This window comes from Erythranthe guttata, chromosome 4, assembly GCF_056151865.1.
Source record: "Erythranthe guttata isolate IM_541 chromosome 4, IM_541, whole genome shotgun sequence".
NCBI classification, from domain to species: Eukaryota; Viridiplantae; Streptophyta; class Magnoliopsida; order Lamiales; family Phrymaceae; genus Erythranthe; species Erythranthe guttata.
Window position 1 is genome coordinate 4,386,333 of NC_142536.1, and position 21,970 is coordinate 4,408,302.

At 37.2% G+C, this 21,970-nt stretch overlaps 4 protein-coding genes across 5 annotated transcripts; 1 reads left to right on the forward strand and 3 right to left on the reverse strand.

Annotated features, from left to right (window-relative positions):
* Nucleotides 1-114: 114 nt before the first annotated feature.
* On the reverse strand, nucleotides 115-6,988 carry LOC105955017 (DNA ligase 1). Its single transcript, XM_012978746.2, has 17 exons — nucleotides 6,120-6,988; nucleotides 5,595-5,711; nucleotides 4,735-4,836; nucleotides 4,536-4,652; nucleotides 3,926-4,156; nucleotides 3,753-3,847; nucleotides 3,294-3,381; nucleotides 2,774-2,905; nucleotides 2,135-2,265; nucleotides 1,879-1,980; nucleotides 1,736-1,797; nucleotides 1,563-1,634; nucleotides 1,386-1,459; nucleotides 1,227-1,283; nucleotides 1,020-1,097; nucleotides 841-918; nucleotides 115-747 (listed from the first exon to the last, which is right to left on the reverse strand). Exons 1-17 carry the CDS (start codon nucleotides 6,720-6,722, stop codon nucleotides 673-675), a joined length of 2,214 nt encoding a protein of 737 aa, XP_012834200.2. The 5' UTR covers nucleotides 6,723-6,988; the 3' UTR covers nucleotides 115-672.
* A 680-nt stretch (nucleotides 6,989-7,668) lies between these two features.
* PGR7 (proton gradient regulation 7) lies at nucleotides 7,669-10,729 on the reverse strand. Its single transcript, XM_012978949.2, has 5 exons — nucleotides 10,171-10,729; nucleotides 9,966-10,046; nucleotides 8,444-8,548; nucleotides 8,214-8,363; nucleotides 7,669-8,124 (listed from the first exon to the last, which is right to left on the reverse strand). Exons 1-5 carry the CDS (start codon nucleotides 10,579-10,581, stop codon nucleotides 7,885-7,887), a joined length of 987 nt encoding a protein of 328 aa, XP_012834403.2. The 5' UTR covers nucleotides 10,582-10,729; the 3' UTR covers nucleotides 7,669-7,884.
* A 426-nt stretch (nucleotides 10,730-11,155) lies between these two features.
* LOC105954854 (glutamate receptor 2.7) lies at nucleotides 11,156-14,502 on the reverse strand. The gene is made up of 5 exons (XM_012978563.2): nucleotides 14,132-14,502; nucleotides 12,770-14,055; nucleotides 12,372-12,684; nucleotides 11,891-12,297; nucleotides 11,156-11,797 (listed from the first exon to the last, which is right to left on the reverse strand). The coding sequence occupies exons 1-5, from the start codon at nucleotides 14,382-14,384 to the stop codon at nucleotides 11,276-11,278; spliced, it is 2,781 nt and encodes a 926-aa protein (XP_012834017.2). The 5' UTR covers nucleotides 14,385-14,502; the 3' UTR covers nucleotides 11,156-11,275.
* A 574-nt stretch (nucleotides 14,503-15,076) lies between these two features.
* On the forward strand, nucleotides 15,077-21,885 carry RNEE/G (RNAse E/G-like protein). Of its 2 annotated transcripts, none has more exons than XM_012978416.2 (12): nucleotides 15,077-15,799; nucleotides 16,190-16,410; nucleotides 16,499-17,760; nucleotides 17,855-18,172; nucleotides 18,285-18,326; nucleotides 18,394-18,518; nucleotides 18,893-19,040; nucleotides 19,980-20,052; nucleotides 20,448-20,560; nucleotides 20,979-21,098; nucleotides 21,239-21,394; nucleotides 21,545-21,885. In XM_012978416.2, the coding sequence occupies exons 2-12, from the start codon at nucleotides 16,233-16,235 to the stop codon at nucleotides 21,740-21,742; spliced, it is 2,733 nt and encodes a 910-aa protein (XP_012833870.2). In that variant the 5' UTR covers nucleotides 15,077-15,799; nucleotides 16,190-16,232; the 3' UTR covers nucleotides 21,743-21,885. The 2 variants fall into 2 exon arrangements, with proteins under 2 accessions (XP_012833870.2, XP_088672678.1); XM_088816552.1 differs by having other exon boundaries at nucleotides 15,607-15,799; nucleotides 16,187-16,410.
* The last annotated feature ends 85 nt before the right edge of the window (nucleotides 21,886-21,970 follow it).

The window sequence follows — 21,970 nt, forward strand, 5'->3', positions numbered from 1 at the left end:
ACGGACAATGTAGTAATCTTGATGGAAGTGTTCTAATCTGTGTTAATATTCTGCATCGAACTTAACAAACAACTTATCTGCCAAAAACTCACCCCATTCAACGGGGATTCATCGAAAACTAAACATAGCCTCCTTCTTATAAAACGTATGTCGTCACATGGAAAAATTATGGGTAGGGAATTCCTATAAAACTGTGATACATTATGTTAGCAGTCTACTCGTACTGTGAGTTCTTACTGTTGGACATAAGCTATGATTTTTCTGTACATGTAATTGTTCTACTAATAATTATATGTTTCTTTTTCCTTCTTATTTTAGAGCAACCTCAGCAATTGGTTGATAAAGCTCCAATAGATGTTGCGACTCCAAATAATTTGTTGGTTTGTCCAGTCAAGGAACAAGCACGCAACAAGATTCCGTCACCTTGTTGAATTCAGCAACATGAAAGTTCTTCTCGACTTCCCAAGCAAGTTGAGACATGTCGTCGAAAGATGATTTTGCACCGTTTTCATCAGTCACTTGTCTAGGGAAAGGTATTCGGACCTCGTATACTTCTTTTTGCACCGACCGTTGCACGTGCACATCGAAACCTAGTCGATCAACCCACACCATCTTCATCATGAGCTTAATATCGCTTAATATCACAACAGATAATACAATATTTTATTGATCTCAATCATAATCCTCATCTTCATTTCGGTTGTCGTCTTTTTGATTGTGCTTCTGTGCTTTATACATATCCGCAACCTGCATTAGCAACAAAATGTCGATCACCAACAAAAATAAGCAAGATAGGTTGGCTGACAGAAAAAAAAACCAAATATGACACTGATTGGTTACCATATCAGACGAGGAGGCCTGCTCCGGATTCTTATCTTCTCGGACACGAAGAAATCGTGCAAATCGCAGTGAGATTCCCTTAGTGGAGATAGGATAAAAATATTAGTCTTTCGATCGAACGCCAGTAAAACAGACTAAAAATTAATAATCAATTTCATTTTGAGAGAATTAATGTTTACCTTGTTAGGATCCACAATACCAATGGCAGCACGATGAATAGGGCTAACTGTGAGATCAGCAGCTTTGACCTCCCAGACCTAATAGAAAATACGGCAAATATAGAAGATAACGAAGATAATAATGAAATAAAATCAACCAACAGCTAAGCAAACAAAGTTTTCTAGAGAAGCGAGAAAAATTGACTATTAAAAGATGATGATTGCTACCTCGGTTGGTTCAAACCATACATCTGGACTGATTGCATCCGAATATCTGTAATACGACTGGACATGGCATAGACAACAGCAAAAACATGTAACAAGTGAAAACTCCATAAGAAGAAAATACATAAATCTCAAAGACGTAAATAACTATTTCAGTCCAACCTTTGGTTTGGGAACAACTTTAGAGCCAAGACTGGCAGAACGTTCTTCAAGCATAGCTTCGGAAAAACCGGTTCCTAATAACAACCAAAAATTCCCAATTGCTTAGAATCATAATAATTTTTCAGTTTTCTAAAACCATCGAGCAAGCAGCACTGTAGGTCAAGAAGTAGACTTTACCGATTTGAGATATGCTCTGGAATTCCTCTTTCTCACTATCGTAACAAGCAAGGAGAAATGTACCGTAGACACCTAGAAAAAATAAAAATTACAAGCAAAGAGAAATGATTAACATGTGTTCCGTCTGTCACATACCAATCACGAACGAAGAAAGATAGATAATAATAATTTACCAGTGCGCTTTCCTTTGCCGTGGAATGCAGCAATTGGAACCAAATCTAGTGAATCGCCAATACTGCAGCGAATGAAAACATTAATTATGACGTAAAAAAGTATTTATCAATCCAAACTAGTTATGAGCTCAAGAAGGCATTACCTATCCATGTAATCTTTTTTCAATTTCAGCCAGTTATGAGACCGCTTTGAAGGCTCGTATGTAGCATCTTTGTTCAAAGTTTTGATAATCAACCCCTCAGAGCTGGGGGAAAAAAAGAAAGAAACTAAAATTATATATATGACTTAGCAGCTTAGATAAAAGCTATAACTAGTGAGGTATTAATAGACCAGCTGTAGTCGATCACTTGATGCATTAAAATAAGTTGACAATTAGAAGCCATGACAATCAGTTTTACCTAGAATTAACAGCAGCATCAAGAAATTTCTGTATTTCCATTTCTTGCTCCTCACGATCACGTGATGTTATAGCAGTGGCGGTGGCAAACTGGAAAAACCCACTTTCTTCCTGAAATGACTTGTAAAGATGCTGCAAAATAGAATCGAGGGCTGAGTAAATAATATCATATGTCGAGACAACAACGAAGAGCTACTCAAATGACAATGAACAATATATACTAAGAAAGATACTGAAGAGTTTATAGCAAAGACAATGATTCTGGATGCCAGTTGACGATTTTGAAGTAAGCTAAAATTTGGAAAAAGCATTGGAAGATATCAGAGTAACATATGAAATCATCACCCAGAAAAAAAGATTCCATATTTTAGCCAACAATCTACTTAAAAAGACAATATTCAGAATTCAAACTAATACAAAAAATCGTTATATTCAGTTTAATAGTTAAACAAGAACAACATCATGAAATACGCTAGATCATCGACATAGAAGCATCAAAACTATGACAAACATATAGAGTTGTTTATCAACTGTACAACACAAAAGAAAGTGTTTAGAGACACATACACATTATTTAGTGACTAACAAGGAGAAATGGACAAGGCGGCCTAAGATAACTAAGCCGTAAGGGATTTCATACCTCTCTACGATCACAGAGCTGCTCTTGCAGAAGTTGTTGGCCGTTAAGATATAGGATGTCAAAAGCAAATATGCAAACGTTGACCTTGATTTCATCCACGGCAACATTTTTTCGAGCACGTGTACTGAGAACCTGACCAAGAAAGATTTTGGTAACTAACATGAAATGCAAAAGTAGAACGAACATACCAAAATCGAAAACTTACTTTTATTTTTTACAGACAAAGTGTGCATGTGAACAAACAAGACTAAAAGCTGATCTAGGATGCGTATATTGGCATAAGTAACATAAGAGAGTGAGGAATACCATAACAACATAAGCAGGCGGTGCGATACGAAAAAGGCTAAGAAATAATTAAATAAATAAAAAAGTAGATATGCATATGGAAATTACAATCTGTGTTCTGTGACCGACTGACAGCCGACCATCATATCATCGGTTACACGGCTTCAGTTTCTTTTGTTAAACTGATGAATAGCAAAAGAGAGTTTAGAAAAATGAATTATCAAAGATTTTTCACCTGGAACGGGAGGATTTTCTGTTTATCACGGTCATATGCAACAAGTTCACAGTCAAGAACAAATGATGTTACACACGGACTTTTTAATCTGCGCACAAATGGTAAATGTCAGTAAGTACTGCAAAAAAAATAATATAATGCCTCAGTCTAGAGATCTCAGAGAAGTTCAGAAAATTTGACAACATATAGGAAGAATTATCTCGGAAAAATAATTAGTGCACATAAAAAGGAGTGACCAATCTTGGGATTAAATAAAATGATAATAGACAACCTTACATTGCCAATATTATTAAAAAACTATGAAATCGTTAAGTAGCTCCCAAATTTTTGGTGCATAAAAAGAGGAGACGGAACTTTCAGTTTTATGAATGGAGAGATATCAACTTTTTTTATTTTTTTCGTATCTGAGCTACCAGTTGCAAATCTAGTTTTCATTTGTTCTGCTATGATAAAGCCTACCTTTTGACAGCAGCAACAACATCAGGAAACTTTCCAGTATTCCGCTCCGAATTTCGACTGTATATCTCCACCGAGCCACTTTCCATATAGTGTATCTACATACAAAGTTCATACTTACAGCATAAATCACTTTATTATATTGATCGACTCAAGCATATTTATACGTTTATTACCTGAGCACGTTCTCCATCATACTTATATTCACAGGTGAACTCCATATGTTTAAAATTGTCAATAATATCAGATACTTGTCTGATAGGTTTGGCTAACATAGCTCCGATTGGGATTCCAAGTGAAAAGCTACATGTTTTTGGGAGATTCCACACACCACCAGAAAGAAGCGCAGGAACAATTTCATCATATACTGGAATTACAGAATACACTTGTTTGACAATTTTTGCAGCCTGACAACAACAGAAAAGAAAGTTTAAGACGAAAGATTAAATTTAACTAAGAACTATTCAGCTGTTATACGAATAAATAACATGTTAAACATTATGTAAGAACCATTTAGAAGATAAAGATAAAAATTTGAAGGCCGGAAAAATATCTCAAGATCCAACAGTTTATTCTAATTTGCAGTATGTTTTGTATAAGTAGTACAGAAACTAATTATTTTGAAGGAAAATAGTTCCAGCAAGAAATGATTTGATAAGTAGTACCTAGCCACCAAGAATTCTTTATAAAAAGCTATTTTGATTTAGAAGAACAAAAACAATAATATTTGGTTCCAGAAAAATGGCTAAAATCCTAAAATTGAGGTACTCGTATCTGTTTACTTACTTCTTCCAGACGATCTGCAACATTTTTAAGAGGAGATGAATGCTTCTCAGAATATAATGCAGCACGCCCCAACGCCGTCAAGAGAGTTTGTTCTGCCAAACCGATACGCAATTTTGTCTGCATATATATATGGCTCGAGTCAAGTTTATAATATGCGACATGAATCAAATGTGAAAATCAAATAAACGGTTTTACTGACCTGGAGCAGACGAATCAAATATTGAGGTTCACAATCGGTAGCTGCTACTAGCAGTGCCTTAATCTGATTCTTCTTTTTCTCTTGACTATATTTGCCAGATTCCTGAGAAGTCGTATATTAACCAAGAAAACTACATGAGAATTCCAAAAAATACCTTCACTTGTTACACGGCGAGGTTAGTGACAAAGATAGAATCGCTCTTCCAAACAAATATATTATGAAGAAATCCAACCTTTTCTACTTATACCACAATATCTCATATTTATTTGGTACATACAATCCTTTTCCTACCACATTTAGAAATAAAAATATTGACCACAAATTGTCAACTTTCCTTCTCTTTTTTCCTCTTTAATTAATATCCAATAAGCTCGTTAGTTATAATGCAATAGCACCCCTAACAATTATGATGGAAAATCATCTCTGCAATGTCATTGATCTTCAAATATAGACCCTAAACAATCAATTGAACACACTAAAATAATCGAACTCCAAATCTCAGAAAAAATGAAGGAAATCAGGTGCTAGTACAGTTCCATGAAAGTTATTTGCATTATGCATATCATGATTTTGTTGGGTTTTTTATGTTGCTGATTCAGAACCATTCTGTCCTGTTTTAGGCATAAACTTTTTATCAAGAACACTTTGTACCTCATGCATTCCTCAGTTACCAGTATTTGTACTATCAAAAGATAAGCAAAAACCACTAATAGCGAACATAATAACTTACAGAGAATCTCATATTTCGTTCATGTAGGGCCCACGCTTTTAAAATCATCGATTAATTGGATCATAGAACTAATTTATTGGGTTATAACATTGCAAGAAAATAGTCATGGGTCATAATGATAATTGAGTACCTTAGCAATAAGCCGAAATGTATCAAACACTTTGACAGCAGTTAACGCTTCTGGTTTACGCATCAAAGGCTGTGATGACCGAATCGCTTTTGCTACAAGACCCAGATCTCCAAGATCCTACAATTAGGATACAACAGGGGAAAAATACGAAATTCAATATATTGGTTATCATGTCAAACGAATGTGTTCAACTGATAAACGTACCCTTATTATTTTATTTTTCTTCTGAAGATGGTGCTTTGGCAGTATTGATTTTTATCAATGTTTAAATAATATTCACAAAACCATCACAAGTAAATTTTGCAATTGTTTGAACCATGCAACAAGCCACAAGTACATCAACCCCGCCAACATTCAATTCAATTAGTTATTGGACCAACAATCACATCCTACTAGTCAACCCGATCATTTATCACATCTAAAAATCAAGTCGAACAGAACACAAAAAAAGGGAGTGTAAAATTCATATTTTCACACCGAGACTGTTCGAATTTCAGTTTGCACAAAACTATTAAACAAAATCACCTTGTATTGCTTCTTAATATATGCATCGTTAGTCCCACAAGCCTCGGCAAGGGCTTTGACAATCGAAGCATCCCCGATACCGAGCTCCAAACCCTCGTGTGCAGATGCAATCCTATTTGCCAAAAGATACACAACGGCCAATAGATCATCCGGTGTAGTCTCGATCACGGCCCTCAGCATATTACACACAATGTCAGTGATAGCAAGTCGACCCGACTCATTCGATACAGCATCAAATGCCTTTGCAACAAAAACGAAAGGCACCCTTTCTCCCTCCCCCCAATAAACCGCCCTCTTCACGTTGCAATGGCCGGCCTTTTTCTTCAACTCCAGAAGACTCTCGTCGGGGCTAATTGAACCCGCGAAACCCCGACTCGGATCAGTCGAATTTGTGCATTGTCCAATCTGGTCGGAAGTTTGCTGCTTTTCTACGCGATTTTCGATTGGATGTGGAGAAACATCTTTCGAATGCGGGGTTTGCGAAATTCCGACGAGGGGTTTAATTTTTTTAGGCGAGGGTTGGCAGTGGGGAGGGAAGAATTGTTTCTTCTTTCTGGAAGCGTTGGACATGAGAACATCAAACGCCGATTTAGAGGTCGACATTGAAGGAAATACAGCGGCAGATTGAAATCGGAAACCGCTCCCGCCGGAATTTCACGCGAAACAGTAGAGAAAGAAACGAATTTTGGCGGTCGAAAGAAGGAAAATTACCGGGGCTGAATGTGACTGAAGTAGGGTTAATTGCGTAAACGGCTGGGGTTAAAACACTTTATGAATAATAAAAAAAAAAAAGAAAAAAGAAAAACAATTTTGATTTAAATCAAGGGTAATTGCACTTAACCCCTTGTGGTTTGGCTCTTTTGCAAATTACCCCTCTCTCAGACCATTATAATCATATAACCCCCCCTTGAGGATTACTTGGAGTAGCAGCAGTCAACTTTTGTAACATAAAACGTAAGAGAACTAATTTATCCTTATGAGTTGGTTGTAAATTACGAAAACTCCCCTAAACTTAGGCTAAATAATGAAAAACACCCTACCTATCCGTAATAACCAAAACCCCCATCTGACTAACTGTTGATCGAGTTTTTTTAACCAGAATTGTATACAATCTATTATATCTTCTAGTAAATAGGTGAGAAATAAAAGAAAAAACATGAAAAGTTACACTATTAGGAGGTTGGGGTGTTTTTTGGTAATTACAAATAGGTGGGGGCATTTTTTCGTTATTTAGCCTAAGTTCTGGGGGTTTTGTAATTTACCCTAAATTTTAATAAGATAACTTATTTAATTCAAGAAAATACCATTCCATCAAATTATTGCAGATAAATAATAAAAATAAAATTTATATAATGAAATTGTTAACAATCTGTGATTAATGGGGAAAATCGATTATCTCGGAAACTTTATCTCCCTTGTGGTAATGAAGATCCCTTTCGCATTTGCTTTTCTGCCTTCTTTTGCTATTTGCTTCAGCTATCACCATCTAAGCTTCGGTTGAAGTTCATCGGAGGGGGTGGGGGGCAACGATAATTTAAACACGATTAACTGCTCTAATGGGGAGTAATGGCTGCATTAATATTGATGGAAGTTTTCTAATCCGTGTTAATATTCTGCTTCGAACTTAACAAACAACTTATCTGCCAAAAACTCAGCCCCATTCAACGGGGATTCATCGGAAACTAAATGTAGCCTCTTTCCTATAAAACACGTCGTCGCATGGAAAAATTATGGGAATCACTCGAAAATTTTTTACTAATTCGACTTAGAATGAAGATCCCGTGACCTTCTTCAGATGCGTCACCTTGTTGAATTCAGCGACGTGAAAGTTCTTCTCGACTTCCCAAGCAAGTTGAGACATGCCGTTGAAAGATGATTTTGCACCTTTTTCATCGGTCACTTGTCTCGGGAAAGGTATTCGGACCTCGTATACATCTTTTTGCACCGACCGCATGTGCACATCAAAACCTAGTCTATCTACCCACACCATCTTCGCGTCGAGTACCTAACAATAAATAAAACTATGAACTAAATTTTCATTGAAATAAACGGCAAATAACCTCAGAAAATTATGGTATTGAATTGTGAAATAACCTGGAAATCCGAATCCACAAAAACATTGCAGAAGCGGTTAACATCTTCTTTACTGTGAGTATTAATCTCGTCGACGATCTTTTCTGCAGAGTCTCGAAGAGGGTCTGGTTCGGCTGAAGCATAGTCCGACGAACTCACCCAAATACCATCCTGAATTTATTTCGAAGTAAGCACATTTTCTTTAAAGCTAAAAGTAATATTCCACATTTTCAACTTTTAAGTAGTAGTACCTCAGCATAATCTTCTATCTGAAGTACCCGTTCAACATCAATGACATAGATGTCGCTTTCGTCAACTTCCTCGTTAAACCGCTTCTTCCACGCTGAACAGAGTTTCTGTTAAGAACGGAACTTGAAAAAACCAAATAAGAATTCGACTAACGAGAAATTTCTTTGGTTGATATTATATTATATTATTGTCAATACCATGCTTATGCCTAACCTTTTCATTAATATATCGAGACTTTATTACGCATAAACCATAAATGTCTTAACCAATTTTTTAAACTTCAATACACAGCCAAGAGCACGAGTACATGTCTTAGCCAATTTTTTACCGCATGAAATAATCTAGGAAGGCCTTGTTCGGGAATAAGGAAAGGGCTTGATAGACAATATAATCTAAGTGTATCAAATGATTTGTTCGAAGTCCGTAGTTAAAAAGCGGGCCCGGATACGAAGGATATTATCTAATACAAGAAGACCTCGTTTGGTTGCCAAGATAAGATTAAATAATCTAATGAAAACCGAATTATTTTATCGAACCCCGGGACGTCCAACGAAAAAACTGCAAGATTAGTCAAAATATGTCATGATAACATAATTTGTGGGTCAACCCGACGACTTATTGAGGATAACAAACATCATATAAAGTTCAATTATTTAGTTAATCATGGCTAATCTCCCCAACCAAACGAGGCCGAATTGTATAATCCAAGGTAGTCAAAATCGGGATTTTAAGTGAAATCGGAGAGGTGTAGTAAAATTGGAAAACGTAAATCGGATCGTAAAATCGTAAGATTTTACATGTATTGTAAAATAAATGTATTTAGTACTTACTACTTAGAAAATATCCGTAACACAAATAAAATAAGTCATAATATACATAAAATATGTCCTAACAAATATAAAACATCCCAACATTAACGAAACATGTTTTAACATTAGTTAAACATAGTCTAACATAAACTATGTTAGGAGAATGAAACTGCCGCTGGATGTTTTTGTAGCATAAGATAAGTATTTTCTTCTCGTCATGATAGATTGTTATTTTAGGGCAAATTATGGCTGAGCTTTATATATTCTGGATTATTTGGTAATTGGCTAAATTTTATTAGTTAAAAAACTGAATTTATGAGGCTAGAATCCAAAATTTCAGCCAAATTCTTGACAAACACTAAAATCGCCAAAATCGCACTAAAATCGCGTTTTTAACGATTTTGAACGCAATTTCACACGATTTTAAGGCACTTGCGATTTTAGTGCGATCATATTCCTTTTCAGTGTGTAAAATCTTAAAGTCTTGCGATTTTACAATTTAGATCTCGATTTTGACTACATTGGTATAATCATAAACCACAAGCATAAAGTAATCACATATTACATTACCATGGGCAATGTAATCCTATCCAATTCAATCAATCTCATCAGTCCCATCGACATTCTCAAACGATGCCTTCACTACTCTCGATGCAGTAAAATTCAAGCTCAAGAAAATGAAAGAATGAAAAAACTGACAAATATTTCTTCTTACCCCCAAAACCGTGCTATCTCCAGGTTTACCAAGGGTTCCTTGTATCGTGCATTGAGGCGTCCGCAATCCGCTCTGCTCTAACTGGTTCACACATCAATTCAAATCACAATTACATTCATCAAACACAAACACACACAAAAATTATATTAAGAACTATTTCAGTACTAAAAAACTAATCAAAGATCGAAACCCTTTCATTACGTACTCTAACATGAAGGCTACACCGCATATCAGCAGAAACCCTCGAATCGAACTCGTTGAAGCAAAGGACAGGAGTTCCGGTTAGGTCAACGGCGAAGCGAACGCCGATCCCCAACGGCGATCCGTCGTGGGTGAGAGTCGAAAGGGTGCCAACGGAAGATAATTCCACCACAGTCCTCGCAACCTCGGCGAGCAAAGGCTTCTGATTGTTGGCCAATTCCAAATTGGGCGGGTTTGAAACTACAGAAACCGAGCATTTCAGAGGGTGGATAAACAATCTGCTGGGTTTTAAGGGCTTGAAGAAGGCGGGTCTGAATACGGGTCGAGAGAGTGAAGCTGAGGGTTTGGGGAAACGGGCGGCGGGGAGAATTGATGGTGGGAGATTACAGGTTGGGGAATGCGTGTGCGGAATCATTTGACCGTTTGAAGAAGCTGTTGAATTTTGTGCGCAGAGATTTTGGAGGTGAGAGATTGAAGTAGAGAGAGAAGAAGAAGATGATGATAACAAAAGTGTCAAAACAATTTGTTTGAAAATGAAATCGCTATTTGTTCGTAACACGACTTTCTCACAGTATGAGAAAGAAAGAAAGAAATAAATTCTAGTATGCAGTTTTATTAGAAAATACAATTGTGCGTTATTTTTTTTTGCTGGTTGAACCGTATATCAGAACCTGAATGAATATCGGGTTTCTTTTTTTTTTTTTTCTTCCCAAAATTGTGCCTTTTTTTTTTATAAACAAATAAAATGTGTAAAATGACTGCCCATTTGAAATGAAAGAAAATAATTCAAAATAAAAAAAAAACTTTAAATTGAAAGACGTATTATTTTAGATTATAATTTCTATATTTGATTAAAAGTAGGTTTGATTTACGTTTCAATTGGAAACGAGTAATAAGCTATTGTGTTTTATTTATTATAAAAATTAAATATAAACAATTATAGAACTAAAAATGGAAAAAACGGTTGAACCAGTCCAACTGTCCAACTCTTACCCGAGCCAATATCTGGTCCGGTTTCTAAAACTTTTGCTCAGTAGTAATATAACTCTCCTGAAAATATGCTCAATCACCTCTTACAAGTCTATCTATTATTAACCAAGTTACAAACACTAGACTATTGTTGATTCTGATACTGATACTGATCCGGATGTTGATTCGGATGCTGATTCTGATATTGATTCCACGGTGTTCACACCATCAATTATTTCTACATGTACAGATGATACAGGAACTACAGTACTACTTGACCTAGGACTATTATTACCAACTAAATTTGTACTAACTGTTACTGCATTTTCTCTTCCGTCGAAATGCTTGCAAACTTCGCGCACTTTTGACCAAAACGTTGTATTGCTAGAGCTCGTTACGGTCCGAACAAAATATCTATTCTGGTACAAATACCTACACAGAAAAACGGCCACGCAAGTTGCTGTAATTCCACCCGTTACTCCAAAAAGTGTCCGAAAACTCTGTAATGGAACGCTGTTAGAAGCAACGGTCCCGTCGGACCCACCACTACACATCGGATTCTTAATCCACTGCCTCTCGATTCCCTTTATCCTCCCATTCTGCATTTGCTCGATTATCGCACGCGACACGTCAGCAACCAGCACCGATGCCTTAGGAAAAACCTGTCCATGCAAAACAAAAAAAAAAAAAAAAAGACAAGAATCAAGATTACAAAATACATATACATATATAATGTAATGTTGTAATATACTTACAAAAGCAAACCCCTCAGTGGGGTATGTTGTTCCAACTGTAGTGTACTTATTACAATAGTTGGATAAGAAGAGCTTTGTGTATGCCCTGACAGAGAAAAAGGCCGATATGCCACCTTTTTCGCTTCCTTCAGACAGGGCCTCGTGTACTTCCACAGGAAGTTCGTAAAGTTTGATCTTTGATTTATCGAACCCTAAATCTTGTAATAGATCGAAAATGAAAGAGCCCTTGTGGCATCCGACAAAGTCTCCCTTTCTAGTAAGTTGTAAAACATCGGTGACAGCTGGCTGAAGCCTCTGCACGGTTAGTCTTGCCGAAAGGCTCGCTGTGTAGGTTGAGCTCAGTATTAGGACAACAAACATCCACACAACAACTACTAATCGAGCTAAATTGCTCACTATTCTTTCCCCTGCAACGAAAATTAAAAGTTAAATCTCTTTTATTATTTTACTGTGTGACAAGAAATTTTATGTAGTTACTTACTTTGAGCAAATACTAATGACATGAAGGGGAAGTAGAAGATCATGCCAGCATGGTGTGAAGGGGGGCCTCTGTAAGCAGAGTTGAACCTATGCTCGAGTATCCACAGCGCGACACCTGTCAGGATGAACAAGGCTATAGCAGTTAGCCACAGATCTTTCGCGAGCGGCTTCAAGAAAATCCACTTGCTGTTCAGATCATCGTACGCGATTGGCACTATTATGTCAACCCCTCCTTCGGAAAAAGGTATGGTGAAGTCGACGTACTTCGATCGATTGTACGTGATAGTAATGTCCCCCACAGCAGCATCATAGTTCTAAAACACGAAAACAATTTATTAAAAAAAATAAAAAAATTAAGAAAATGAAGTTTTTTTTTGAAGTGTTGTATATTTATTTAACCTGAAGAAAAACTTGGTATGCTAATTCGTCGTAACTCCCAGCACTGGAACCGTCACTTTTTTCAAAGGCAACGAACTCGTATGGGACGGGATAAGGCAGCTTCGCCATGACATCATCGAAAGTGTCTATGTAACAACCACTAAATAGCGTAGCGTTATTTCGAGGGTCTTTTTCCACCTTAACGAATTCCGAAAAACCGGGTTGTACAGGCACTCCAATCCTCAGCTTATTACCGCCAGCTGGCACCACCTCCCACCCCTTTGGAACAACCGTACATTCTCCGGGAAATATAACACTCTTCAATTTTTTATTTATAATTCCTTCATTAGGTGTCCATATTCCCACTTCTCTATCTCCAGTTCCAACCACATTTAGTATTTGGAAAGATGACGGCTCTAATTGTTTATTTAGAAGACGGAAATTTCCAGCGAGCCCTTTGAATGTAACCTCCGAAATTGCCTCGAGCAATTTAGGACCTGTTAGTGATATTTCGGTATCGAAAAAACGGGTTTTTTGCGAGGAAGTTGGCAGCCGAAGCTTAACTCTTTCAGCAGCCATAGCCAATGCGAACAAAGTGTCGTATGCCCAAACACCATACAAACCAAGCTCTGCTTGCAGAGCATAATTGGGATTATCATGAACGAACTTCGTTTTCCACCTTTGACTTATAGAAGTAAGCTTTTCGGATCTTGGAATCAAAGGCTTTACACCAAGAACACCCTGCATGGACTCGATAACAACATGTGATTCGAACGAGTACAGTGAATCCATTAACACGCTAGTCAGTATCCATGCATAGCCATCGACCATCATTCCAGCTCGCCTCGCGTGTGGGAAGAATCTCGATGCGAGAGAACTCGACATGTGTACCACAAATACCCTCGTCTGCATGGTTTTCATCCTGTACAGCTCTTGGAGAACACTGTCATCAGTTGCTGATGTGGCAATGGAGTTTCTGTATGAAACTCGAGCATTGACTTCTTGGAATGCGTTGACCAAATACGGAATTATGGAGTTGCCGTAGTGAGAATCTTCGTACACGAGAACGATTTGATTCCACTGGAAGTGTTTGACAATCGACGCAATGGCACCGACTTGGGCCGAATCGGTTATGGCTGTCTGAACGAAATAAGAAGATGGGGGATGAACAGGAGCAGGACTTGTAACTGAAAAGGAAATGAATGGCACATTTGCTCTTTCTCCAAGTCGAATCAAGAAACTTGCTTGCTCCGATTCTTGAGGGCCAATTATTGCATCAACTTCTAAATCCTTCAGTAAAGTTAGAGCTGCATCCAATATCACAACATGGTTTGATAATCAAACAACAAAAAAAAATTGACAAGGGAGGAGCAGATATTATACCTGCAGATGCAGCATCCAACACTTGTCCGTTGGAGCTCCTTACATGAAGCACAAGCCTGGTAGTGTAATTTGAGTTGACTGAATAAAAATCGGATAGAGCGAGCGATAAGCTGTTGACTCCAGTACGGCCAATCAGAGAATCCAAATCAAGAATTACACCAACTCGAAAAGTGCTATTATTAGCTACTTCATTTTGTGCGCTGCACGTAATTATCAGTAAGCTAATTAACAAGGAGACGAATGAATTGACCATTTTCAGAATCTGCTGCACTATTAATTCGTCTAAAGAGCATATAATACCTGTTTATATAACAAGGGTATTGATATTGAACTGGTAAAAGTCCACTCTTGGTTACAAAACACATGCTTGTGAAATGTGAAGCCATAGAATGAAGTCATAAACTCGGATATTTTAAAGCCCGTGTTCAAAAAACAAGACTTGTGCATTATTTCCAAGAAAGCTGATTTTATATTGATTACGTAAATAGGATATCTGATACGAACGAGACTCTATGTATATATATATCCATGCCATGTTGTATTAAATTTTATATATGTGTAACTGTGCAAGTGTAACATTCAAGTGTAGCAAGTAGGTTTGACTTGAGAAGGATTAGTTTAATCATTGTGTATCTATGCAGGAAGAAAAAAAATGCGGTGCAACTGCCCGGAAGTTGCTATTATGAATTTGAGGATGAGTTGGATGCTCGTCATAGTCGACTTGCAATAAAATTATTCTGCCCGGAGTTGCCGAGTAATTCTTCACTTAGAAACTAGAACAAATTTTCAAAGTACAGTTCTTGTATTCAAAGTTTTCCTTTGTGTTCCATTGGAGAATGTACTTGAGTATTAAACTTCTAACTTACATACAAATACAGGGAAACAATATATATATATATATATATATATATATATATATATATATATATATATATATTCACAAGCAGACTTTTCAGATTTGAACATATGATCAGTCCCACACACTTCAGCGTGACCAGTAATTATTAATTAAAGGGAATTAACAGAACAGATAAATCAATATTAAAGAAAAAAAAAAAGAAGACAAACGAATTGTACCTTCGAATAAAAATCGGAGCTAGGGTTTGACAGAGAGGCGAAAGGAGTTCGGAGGGGGATTGTTGAGGAAATGGCGGTGACAAATCGGTAAATAATTAGAGGATTTACGTGAATCCTCCGTCGTCAAGGAGGCCGCCGCCGCCGTCTTCGATGCATTTGCTGCTCCAGACGCCGCCGCCATTGCTCGTGAGTCGTGTGTGTTTTCGAATCCGCCGGAGGAGGAGAGTGCTGGAGCAGGGGACGATGGAACCAAATGGGGGTAATATTGTAATTCGAAATGGGTGGGTATTGCACTATTAAACAATTTAACGTGGTTGAGTGTGAATAATGAATCTTTAGAGGGGGCGAACTGCAATTTGATTGTTCTTTAAAAACATTTGAAAGTAGATAAACAGATTGAGGGTAGAAGAAAGTGCAGAAAATAAAAAGAAACCCCTGAAACCGCTGCTTCGTCCTCCAAAACACGCACGCAGAGAGAGAGAGAGAGTTTTCCTTCCTTTTCGTACCACATAATTTTACTTATTTGCATTTTCAGTCCAACCCACCGCTACTTGTATGTATAACAATGGATATTGGAGGAGAATTTCAGAGGTGAACGAACTGCTTCCAACTTTTTATTCTTCATTACTCTCAGTCTCGCAAATGCTCAATTTTTTTTTTATTTTTCTTAATTTATCATTTTATTCAATTGTATAATCATTGTGTCTTATTGCAGAATATTGCTAAAAAAAATTGTGGCTCAATTAGTATACTAAGTATTGGAACTTGATGAGTTGGGGGATATTTATATGGAGACTATTGTTACAGTAGTACTTGAATAAAATTGCCTGTGTTTCCATTTTTATGATCCTTTAACGAGACTGTAAAATTATTTATGCTATTTATAGCTAGTAGAAAAGGAAAATTATACTGTAGTTTGAGTAATTTGATGCTTCTTCCCAGTTAATATACCTTATGATTTCAATATTTTCTTGTTAGAAGACCCCATGAAGGAAACCGAGTGTAAGTGTTTTGTAACGGAGACATGTGGACATCATCATCCGATGCTGTGTGGGGACTGCGAGTTGAATTTCCTATGCTGGCACATTCCCCAAGCCAAAGGAACAGAAAACATACGGCAAAGCTTAGATCCCGTACTAGGAGAAGACCGCCGGTTGCTCACTTATTTCAACGACTTAATATTATTCCAGCTTTGTTAAGAGGTATTACTTGTATTCCCGGCAGTCTTTTTTATGTGAAATTTTACTGCAATAGTTGCTGAATGCTCAAATGCTTCCAGTGGTTCTACAGATGAAGAGAAGATCTTGCATTATTGTGGAAGTGCCTCCTTGGTGTCGAATTTCTACCTAAGTGATTGCAAAGATTCTAGTGTTAGAAGTAAATCACGTTTTGTCGAGACTTTTTCGTTAAGTGACCAGATTGTCGAGGAGCCTTGGCTGTTTCAGTCATCCCTTGTCTCTCACCGTGTTGCAGATTTAGATAATTCAACTGATACTGTTAAGGAAAGAGATGTTTTGGAGTTTTCTGATGGTGATAATCCGAACGCAAAAATCTTGAGTCAATCCATATTTAGTGAGGATTTATACCACGAGCCTGATTATGATGTGAATGGAACGAACAGCCCTGAACAATACGAACCTGTAATAGAAAATTATCCGGTTGAGGAGCCGTGGATTTTTGAATCATCTGCCAATTTAGCCCGCTCTATAATCAAGATGGTTCCAAATGAGTGCATTGTCGAATCTGACAAGGATGAGGTCACTCAGTCAGCACTTACTGAGCAGCTTCAGCCCGTAACTGAGAACTTGCTGTACGAGGAAGGAAGCAATTTGATGACACAGGAGGACTCAGTTTCGACTGTTATATTGATCAATTCTTCCGTATGCACCGTTCAAAGGATTGCTGTTCTTGAAGATGATGAACTAGTTGAGCTATTGTTGGAACCTGTAAAAACCAATGTGCAGTGCGATAGTGTATACCTAGGAGTAGTAACAAAACTAGTTCCCCACATGGGTGGTGCATTCGTAAATATTGGCAGCTCAAGACCATCTCTCATGGACATAAGGCCCTACAGAGAACCATTTATATTGCATTCGTTGCATGATGCTATGAAGGGAAGAGAGGTAAATGGTTCCGTATTTGATAAACCTGGAGAACAGGTGGATTATCCTGAAAATGGAGCCTTCACTAATGGCGTTGACGAACCAGATGAGGTTGGTGATGACCAAAGTGATGATGAGTTTGAAGGTCATGAGAACGATTTTCATTTTGATGTTTTAGAAGTCATCAAGGAAAACGTAAATGGTGGTGTTGTCGGACATCAACCTGAGGTTGATCCACAGAGATTCTTGAAACAGCTAAATGGAGATGTTGACCAGTTGGAGACTAAAAGTAAGCACCCGGATGCAAGCATTAATGTTACAGGGACAGATGAAAGTAAGTGGGAACAAGTTAAAAAGGGCTCGAAGATAATTGTACAAGTTGTGAAGGAAGGTTTGGGTTCAAAAGGACCCACATTGACTGCTTATCCAAAGCTGAGAAGCAGATTCTGGGTAACTAATAATCGGTCTTTATGCTCCAAGATCTATATTTTCAAGCTACACAAGCATGAAAAGTTTTTTTTTCTAATTTTCCTGAATTATGCAGGTACTGTTAACTCGCTGCAGTACAATAGGAATTTCAAAGAAAATCTCTGGTGTTGAGAGAACACGATTACGGGTTATAGCAAAAACTTTGCAGCCTCCTGGATTTGGGCTCACTGTGAGGACAGTTGCTTCGGGTCATTCATTAGAGGAATTGCAAAGGGATTTGGAAGGTCTGCTATCAACATGGAAGAGTATAGTGGACCATGCAAAATCTGCAGCTCTTGCTGCAGATGAAGGTGTTGAGGGAGCTCTCCCTGTGTTGTTGCACCAGGCAATGGGCCAAACGCTCTCAGTTGTCCAAGATTATTTTAACGAAAAGGTGAGCGCATCAACTATGTTTCATGTTCTACATTGAACTTATCTTTTGCAGTACTTTTTTTTAACAACGTGTCAATCATGCGTATAAGTTTTTAATCTTGGCTTATTTTCAGGTGAAGAGTATGATAGTTGATTCTCCACGGACATATCATGAGGTATGCAAACCAGAACCCGTTTTACTTCTGAATGTAAGTTGTTGACTTCTGTCATGTTATTCAACAGGTTACCAACTATCTTCAGGAGATGGCTCCCGATCTTTGTGACCGGATTGAGTTATATAGTAAAAGGACTCCCCTTTTTGATGAGTACAACATTGAAGGAGAAATCAATAGTATTCTCAGTAAAAGGTTGATAAAATATTAATTTTTACTCTGTTCAACTTTTTCTCTATTTTCTTGCTCTCGTCTTCTGTATTTTTGGTAAAGCCTGTGTTATTTTGAAATGAAGAAACAAAGATTGATGTCATGCAACCGAAGCACATCTCTTTTAGCTTTATATATGCTTAATATGTCAATTTATAGCCGTGCTTGTAACTGAATTTCATATTCTTCACCTATCGAGCTTGGGAGTTGGGGAATATACTAAACCAAATTTTCCTTGATCTCTGTCTACAGTCTAAATCGTCTTACATCCACAGTCATTTTGACTTTGTCTCACATTTGTGGTCATTATTTTGCAAGTCAAATTGTTTCTGCCTGATGAGAGTCTCTTTGTTTTGCAGAGTTCCTCTGGCTAATGGTGGTTATTTAGTGATTGAACAAACAGAGGCATTGGTCTCCATTGATGTAAACGGTGGCCATTGTATGCTAGGTCAAGGAACTTCACAAGAGAAAGCTATTCTTGAAGTCAACCTTGCTGCAGCCAAACAAGTAAGTTCAATCAAATTGCCAGCCCTGCTCTATGTTCTCATGTATAGTTGGTGGACCTTGAAGGGCGTGTCACTCACTGCATATGTGCATGAATTTTGAGTTCACTTTGTTAAAGCAAATTCACTATCTCAATATGCCACAAATTTAGTACTTTATAGAACTATTCATACAAAACAAAGATTCCTCCAGGGTGTCATTCAGCTTAAAGTGAAAACTAGTCGTTATGTCAAAGTTATCGTACAATGTTTATTTGCCATTCGTACAGCCATCATGAATAACATCACTAGTGCCGTTTGGGGGTCTAAAGTAACTGTTGCTGTGACGAGATTTTCATCATTCAAATATCAAGAGAGAGAGAAAGAAAAAGACAATTCGTAACAAATTCAAATAAATGGAATTGCAGAGACAACATTGTCCTTCAAGTATCTAAAATAAAAATAAAACTTCCTAAACTTATTTAAACTTCCATAACCTGTATATACGCGATCTTTTAATATATCAGACGTGATGGCATACCTGCATATGTTTTGTAGGGTCATTAAAAAAGTAGGATAACATTGAATAACATGTTGTTTCAAAATGCCATAAAGAAAAACCCTTGATTGCACTCTTTTACCATATTTCTGCAAAGATTAGTTTAAAATATTGATTTTACCAGGAATAAAAGTGCTCTCATGAATACCTGAACATGGAAAGAACAAATTATATAAAAGAAAATTTGTGGGTTGGTCTTTATGTTGTTATTTCTTTTCACCAGATCAAAAGTCCTCAAACCCCTGTTTAAAACGTTCTCATACGTGTGAATTGTTTTTTTATGTTTGATGCTAGATTAAAATCCCTGTAAGCTTCATGTTGCCCCGTGTTTTGGAGTAATTAATATTGAAGTAGTGTTCTATGACTGGATTTACTTATTAAGTTGACATATTTTTTTGGTTTCAGATTGCCAGAGAACTAAGGCTGAGAGATGTTGGTGGAATAATAGTGGTAGATTTCATTGATATGTTGGATGATTGTAAGTATACACTTTTGGCCCTCTTTCTATTCATTCGGCATGTATCACGTACTTTTTCTGTATAGCTTTCCGGTCAATGATTCCATTGCCACGTAAAATCATTAAATACAAGTCATATTGCAAGTTCGTTCCTCGACGTGCATACTGTTGAGATTGCCCTTTTTGCATGTCAGTTATGCCTTTATCCAACTTAAAGTCCATCGTTTTCCTGCAAATGTCCTTCCAGCACCTTAGAAATATCCCCTTGTAATATTTGGAGATGAAAGGTTAACGAAGTATTTATTACGGCAAAATAGGACAGCATAAAACGGAAAGGCCGACTTGAAATGGAAATGGTGACAAAACATGTATGTAATATCCTCTTTCCATCTTCTAATGAAATTTTCATGTTGCAGCAAATAAGAGACTTGTTTATGAAGAAGTTAAAAAGGCCGTCGAGAGGGACCGATCAATGGTCAAAGTCTCTGAACTATCCAGACATGGGCTTATGGAAATAACTAGAAAACGGGTATGTCAATATTGTCACTTAGATTTGGTTTCATCATTCAATTTTCTTTATATTTTATAAGCATAATCCTACATTTACAAATCACCTGTTAGCATGAAGTACGGGCTAGGAGAAAGACAAAGTTGAAACAGTGTTAAAGGCTGCACTTTTACTGTTTCTTTTAGAATTAAAGGCTACTTTCCTTTTTTCTACAAGTCAGTTGTTTAAAGCCATGGATCAACAAGTTCCACTTTTCATTCTTGTTTAATCAATTTTGCGAGATTTAATTGTGTAAAGAGTAAATTGGGGCGGTGAATCAATGACTAAGTTTTGCATATTACGTAACCGTTTGTACCTTACTAAATTTACATGTGGTAAAAAACGTACAAGGACCAACTTGCTCTGAGTTGCTCATAACTTTGATGGTGATGCTCCATAGGTTCGACCTAGCGTCACCTTTATGATCAGTGAACCATGCACCTGCTGCCATGCAACTGGAAGAGTGGTAGCTTTGGAGACTTCATTCTCCAAAATTGAACATGAGATCTGCCGACTTTTGGTGAGTAGTTTTCTTAGGAAGATGTATCGTTAATTAAAGCAGTAACGTAATGACCGTGTTTAAATCTTCGTTCTTGCATTATACAGTGTTTTGTCTTTCGCTGGTTTTTTTTTTAATATTTTATCTTTTGATTTGATCAGTCAACAATCGACGAGAAAGCGGATCCTGAAAACCCGAAGTCGTGGCCACGATTTATTCTAAGGGTTGATCGGCATATGTGTAACCATCTGACCTCTGGAAAGAGGACAAGGCTAGCAATTTTAAGCAGTTCTCTCAAAGTCTGGATTCTCCTAAAGGTATGCAAATTCGTATTGCTTTCTAGGTAATAATTGTTGACCTTGTTGATAAAAATCTTTGAATTTAAAGATCGAATGTACAAGTTTGACTTATGTGCTTGTTTTATCTACAATGAGGGTGCTTATTTTTGGGCGCGTTTTTATGAACAGGTGGCTAGAGGGCTAAACAGAGGGGGGTATGAGCTGAAACTTTTGACAGGTGAAAACAACATAGACAACAAGAATCAAAATGAAGGTGGTGGTGCCGCCATCTCTCTATTGCGACCAAAAGAGGTAGTAACTTACTCCCCCGCCCGAAAAGCTACACTTTTCCCCATCAAAAAGTGGAAGACGGGTGGCAAGTCTTAGCTCTGTAAACAGTGTTTTTTCTGTTGTACGTTTTCGTTACTAGTAAATAGCAGTCATTTTGTGCTCTACTAGATAGGATTGAAAGTTGCATTACGGTCAAAATTTTGGTATAATTTGTTTGTTCAATAGAAATATGCTTTTTATGTTTTCTTTCCATCAATTTTTTTTTTTTTTTTTGTAATGAAAGAACCTACGGCCAACAGTGTAGGTGTACTGGGTAAATCTACA

What these genes read in the sequence shown, in the direction of transcription:
- LOC105954854 (XM_012978563.2), bottom strand. Translation starts at nt 14,384, where the DNA reads ATGGTCAATTCATTCGTCTCCTTGTTAATTAGCTTACTGATAATTACG. An exon ending in GTTGGATGCTGCATCTGCAG is followed by an intron (nt 14,056 to 14,131) that starts GTATAATATCTG and finishes TATTGGATGCAG; the next exon opens with CTCTAACTTTACTGAAGGAT. An exon ending in CATACCAAGTTTTTCTTCAG is followed by an intron (nt 12,685 to 12,769) that starts GTTAAATAAATA and finishes TTCGTGTTTTAG; the next exon opens with AACTATGATGCTGCTGTGGG.
- PGR7 (XM_012978949.2), bottom strand. Translation starts at nt 10,581, where the DNA reads ATGATTCCGCACACGCATTCCCCAACCTGTAATCTCCCACCATCAATT. An exon ending in GGTGTAGCCTTCATGTTAGA is followed by an intron (nt 10,047 to 10,170) that starts GTACGTAATGAA and finishes TGTGTGAACCAG; the next exon opens with TTAGAGCAGAGCGGATTGCG. An exon ending in AGATAGAAGATTATGCTGAG is followed by an intron (nt 8,364 to 8,443) that starts GTACTACTACTT and finishes AAATAAATTCAG; the next exon opens with GATGGTATTTGGGTGAGTTC.
- LOC105955017 (XM_012978746.2), bottom strand. Translation starts at nt 6,722, where the DNA reads ATGTCGACCTCTAAATCGGCGTTTGATGTTCTCATGTCCAACGCTTCC. An exon ending in AGAAAATCCTCCCGTTCCAG is followed by an intron (nt 2,906 to 3,293) that starts GTGAAAAATCTT and finishes TTTCTTGGTCAG; the next exon opens with GTTCTCAGTACACGTGCTCG. An exon ending in CGGCAAAGGAAAGCGCACTG is followed by an intron (nt 1,635 to 1,735) that starts GTAAATTATTAT and finishes TATTTTTTCTAG; the next exon opens with GTGTCTACGGTACATTTCTC.
- RNEE/G (XM_012978416.2), top strand. Translation starts at nt 16,233, where the DNA reads ATGTGGACATCATCATCCGATGCTGTGTGGGGACTGCGAGTTGAATTT. An exon ending in CTCCACGGACATATCATGAG is followed by an intron (nt 18,327 to 18,393) that starts GTATGCAAACCA and finishes GTTATTCAACAG; the next exon opens with GTTACCAACTATCTTCAGGA. An exon ending in CATTGATATGTTGGATGATT is followed by an intron (nt 20,053 to 20,447) that starts GTAAGTATACAC and finishes TTCATGTTGCAG; the next exon opens with CAAATAAGAGACTTGTTTAT.